The sequence below is a fragment of the Halyomorpha halys genome, unplaced genomic scaffold (assembly GCF_000696795.3).
Source record: "Halyomorpha halys isolate HHAL.00 unplaced genomic scaffold, Hhal_1.1 Scaffold786.1, whole genome shotgun sequence".
Lineage (NCBI taxonomy): Eukaryota > Metazoa > Arthropoda > Insecta > Hemiptera > Pentatomidae > Halyomorpha > Halyomorpha halys.
The window spans coordinates 52,693-57,819 of NW_027105723.1; the positions used below are offsets into that span (position 1 = coordinate 52,693).

General features: G+C 31.0%; 2 protein-coding genes across 6 annotated transcripts in view; both read right to left on the reverse strand.

Moving 5' to 3' along the window:
* The window catches only part of LOC112211838 (uncharacterized), a 157,986-nt gene that overhangs the window by 5,261 nt on the left and 147,598 nt on the right, over positions 1 to 5,127 (reverse strand). The gene's annotated exons all lie outside the window — the stretch shown is intronic.
* LOC106686165 (uncharacterized) overlaps positions 1,528 to 5,127 on the reverse strand; it is a gene marked incomplete at its 3' end in the record, with an annotated part of 82,208 nt that continues 78,608 nt past the window's right edge. For all 5 annotated transcript variants that reach the window (XM_067053390.1, XM_024363182.2, XM_024363183.2 and 2 more), the window contains 3 exon segments: positions 1,528 to 1,769; positions 1,839 to 1,967; positions 4,144 to 4,403. In XM_067053390.1, the coding sequence (XP_066909491.1) occupies positions 1,528 to 1,769; positions 1,839 to 1,967; positions 4,144 to 4,401 (629 nt within the window).

Genomic DNA, 5,127 nt, shown 5'->3' on the forward strand with positions numbered 1-5,127 from the left:
TATATATATATATATATGAAATATGTTTAAAATGTTTGTTTTTCCAATACTAAAAGAACTGACGGCCCTCTACTGGAGTGGAGCTACTTTTTTAGGTATATTTAACATAGATCAAGTTATTGCACAATATTATGAAACAAGAGGACTACCTGTTAAAATTTTGACTCACTTTTTATAATGATTTATAACTATAATTTCATACAAATGAACAATCTTTTTTTTTATTTAAGTGATAACTTTATTGTAGAAAGTATTTTTTATTTTTAATCAGACAAAAGTTTTTCAGTCAGAAATAACTGACAGCACTAAATTCCAAAAAAAAGCAGTGTGACACAACCTCGCTTCATGAAATGGTCCTTTTTTGTTAGTAAATTGTTTCATTTTTGAACATTAGTTGCCCAAAAAATCCCATTGAATCACCTTTACCCTTCGTCGTAAATCTACTGACTGCCCTAAAGTTTACTTTAATAATGCTGCTCTTATCGGACAAATCCAGTCCTCTCAATCTAAAGTTCTTCGAAGAATGGTCAATGCTCCATATTACGTACCAACAAAACCTTACACCGTGACCGTCATTCCATCTAGATACACGTAGTTCCATCAGAACCTTATTCACCATCCGAATCCCTTGGCACAATCCCTATCCAGGCCCAACCACCCCTATAATACTCCCGAAGGTTGAAATGGCATTGACCCGGATACCTTTTATGAAGTTCTGGCAATGGCCATCATCTCCACTCAAGTCATGAGTCAAGCGCTCTCACTCAGTCTGCACTAGCCCTCAATACCAGTGACGCGGCTAGTAGAGAAGCGCTGGGATATCTTGGAGCCCTGCTTTCCTTCCACACGGAGGTGGTAACGTTTGGCTCGGAGTTATATTGTAAAATGTAATATTGTATATAGTAGCAAATGTGTTTTAATTTTATATTATTAGTTTTATTTTGCTATTCTATTGATATAGATTCATATTTTTGTTTGAGCAAAACAAGATAGTATTATCATTTATTTATGGATTCCTTTATCATTATTATTTTATATTTGATTTTTTTCTTTTAATTCAGTGAGTACTATTGTTATTATTAACATTTTTCAATTTTTTTATTTTCTTATACTTCTGCATATATAGTATAAATGAGTTTTATTAGTATAACTGAGTTCTGCATATATAGTATAAATGAGAGCTCAATACTTAGAGCATATATAGTATAAATGAGAGTTGAAACACTAATACTTAGTGCCCTAAAATTGAGGTAGATTTTATTTCTTTTCTTCAATAAACAGTGATTTAAAAAAAATAAGTCTTATAGGTCTATTCTTCCACCCCAAGGCAGAATCTCATTGCATTTTGAGAAATGTTCATGTTGTGATTGTTTATTATTACAGTATATACAAATCTTAGCCATCGAACAAACATGATAAATTATGATTTTCATTAAGAAGTATGATCTAATTTATAATTTTCCAAGATATAAGTATAATAAGAGTAATAGAGAAATAGAACTTAGGCTATAATTGTTAAATATTTACCATTTTTCTCCCCAACCTTCTCTTATTCCCTTAATTAGAGCCAGAATTCCTCCATAGGAAATATTTCGAATGTAAACATCATCATATAGCATCGGGTACGGTTTATAATCATCTTTGGAAATCAGTCCTCTGTCTTCTAAGACTTTGGCCATCGCGTGGTATCGCCCAAGACTCCTGAGGACCAATCTAGTGTGGTCTAGGTCCTGTCCTTCGGTACGGTTGACTGTCGTGAATCCTGAGGCCTGGAAAATACTTGCATAGAATCGATTTCCATTATATCAAGAGACGTATCGTACATAGTCGACACTGACCTTCAAGTTCTCCAAGATTATAGTTGAATCAGACTGATTGTAATGAATGAATTGACACCAAAGAGGGCCTTCAGTGTCTCCAAATTCCTCCATCAAATAGTCCATTTCCCTAAGGATGTTGGTGTAGACCTGTTTGAGTCAAGTAATTCGTAATCATTTAAAGTATTTTTGAGATGAAAAATCTTTATTACTTTATTATATAAAATATATTAATGTATAATAGTTATTTAACATACAAAGTAATAATTATAATATAACGTTTTGTTATTATCATATATTCGAACTTCTGTTCTTAATTTACAAATAAAATTGTGGAATTTTTTCTTTAACATCCTAATATCTATAAAAACACTGCTAAAATTTAATTTATTATAAATACTTCATACATTTAGACATACCAAATCGGAACATGGAATGTACGAACCCTATACAGAGCAGGAGTTCTTATCAGGAACTGATATAGCACAGAAGGGCTGCATAGATATCATGGCTATACAAGAGATGTGATGGACTGGCAAAGGTCATACGTATATAAAAGGAAAATATTTCATGAGAGGATAGACAGGGATTTGGAGTAGCACTTATGGTTTCGAATAGAGTAAAATTCGCGACCCTTGACATCTAACCAATTAACCAAAGGTTAATTGCTGAGGTCCGAAAGGTACTGTTTGATCTTATACGGGTATCCACAAAGGACTACAGCTGTGTAAATGATGAGAGATCCTGAAGAGGGTATGACATAACCCAGATCATTGCCTACTAATTATGAAACTTCATCAGAGATTAAAACGTATAGAAAAGAAACATCTGTTTTTAAATGAACAGTGGAATACAGAATACCTAAAGACCGAAGAAGGTTTACCGTTTAGATATCCTCATAATTACTAATTTGAAGATGAATATGCACAGACAATCCAGAAACATAATGAAAAATGATTCCATAGATTTATAAACCTAATAGAATATTATATAAAGTGAAGTAAATTTACTGATTACTGAATTCTTTTTAAAAAGAAACATTAAAAAAAATGCACTGGAAAATTAGTAATTGGCGAATTTATTTTGGGATATCTAAAATCTAGAAACAATTTGACGTAGAGATCTCTATTTGCGCTCAAATTAAAGCTAGTTTTATGCACCATAAAGTAGTTTTGGAGAGACTTATGGTACATTAAATCATGTTAGTTAAATATACTATAATTTTTATGTTTGTAGGAGTCTTAGTTTTCATAATATTTGAGTAGTTTGTATGATATCTGCATTTAAATATGAATTTTGCAAATAAAACAACTTGATATCAATTTATTTTAGCAAATATCATGGAAAGTAGGTAGTTGGTGAGAGTTGTAGCTTACCAAGATAAGTGCCATAAATGTTAGCAGACATCTGTACGCCTAATGGTTCCTGGATATACTTTTCTATAAATCAAGAATTTAATCAAAATCTAGAAATCACCACTTACTGAATTTATTTTGTCAAATGTTATGAAAACTAAGACTTCTACCAAGATAAAAATTATAGTACATTTACCTAACTTTAATTTGAGTGCTAATAGACACCTGCACTCCCAATGGTTCCTGGATATAGTTTTCCTAAAATAAATTATAAGAAATAGTGATTTTTCGTTATTTTTATATGAAATATTGCTTTTTTTAAAAGTGTGTTCATTACTATTATATAGAAATTGACGATTTGTGCATTTATTTTCACAAATATCATGAAAACGCCATAAACTACTTAATATCACATTCAACTATCTTTAGTATGAGTGCTGGGAGACTTCTATGAGTCTGATGATTCCTGAGGTATATATTTCCCTAAATACATTCACAAACATCGGGAACTATTAAACGTAATTAGGGCTCATATTTTAGCAAATTGGCAGTTATTTAAATGAAGTTACATTAGCTTTTTTAGTGCCGTAGATAGTTTGAAAGATATGGAGCTCTGAAAGAAAAATTAATTTTTTAAATATGTTTATTCCTCTTAACTATATATCTTTCATGTAGTTTTCATCTATGTAACCCAAAATAACTGACTAATTTCCACTGGGTTCTTATACCTTATAAAGTACAAAACTCGTCTAAAGAAATTGGACAAAAATTTGTCGAATCTTCTACCTAAAATATATTTTCCAAAATAACAATTGATTGGTTGGTCTAATCTGGTTCTCAACACTTGAATTAGACCAGATACAATAGGTACCTCACTGATTGACTGTGACTATTTATTAAAGTGACTACTGGAACATTTATCTGGGTCTATATTATTTTTGTTTTTTAAAATTAAAAATTGAATTACTTACAGATATTTCCATATTAAACAATCTGAAATCGTTACTGAGTTGACTCGCAGCTTCTCCAGTGTTCTCCTTCTTCCCAATGAAACTCTTGGTGGCTGTCCTCCCATTCCCAAGAACTACTTTCGCTGTAATTCTGAGAATGGTTGAAGTATAATTTTCTCCCTTCGGTAAAGCTGGTTCCGATTTAATTTCGATTATTCTCTTTATTTTAGAATCATTGAAAGACTTTTTAAGAACTACTTCAAATACTTCTTTGTCCATTCCTGAAAAAGAATAATGCAATTAATAAAATCAATTTTTTTTTTATGCTTCTAGGCATTTCTCACAAGGCTATCATGATAATGCCTTCACCAAACATTAAATTCTAAATATATTCGGGACCAATTTACACAATTCCTACATTCATGTTTTGGTTTCTTTCATTCATTGTAATTTCAAAAGTTATGTGCAACCTAATTTCAAATATCGTTTGGTGTTATCAGTGGAATGATTGAGTTCTCCATGCAAACACTCCGGGTTAGGAAAATCAATAGATTTGTTTTAATATATGCCAAAGAATATTATTAAAATTTGTATATCAAATAACATTGTAATGTACTTAAAATTTAGTATAAGAATCATTAAGGTTAGTGTAACCAACACATAAAAATAATAAGACTATGTGAATATTTAATTTTAACTCAATAAAATAATTTTTTTTTTAAATAATTTATTTATTGATATTTACAACTGTATACACATATATATAACAAGTAAATTTTCTGTAGGTGACATAGTGACATGATAAAAAAATGTGGAGAATCTATCCACTGATAGAACTCCAATAACATTTCTAGAGGAGAAAATCTCGAGGCCATCTTCTTTTCAGACGCCTAGGAGAATTATTAGGTAATGAAGGAGAAGCCAGGCTAGAAACAAGTGGATTTGGGTGGTTGAGAAGTTTATTATGGAAGGAACGCTATCTGGTTCTGGCCAAATCGGCAACAT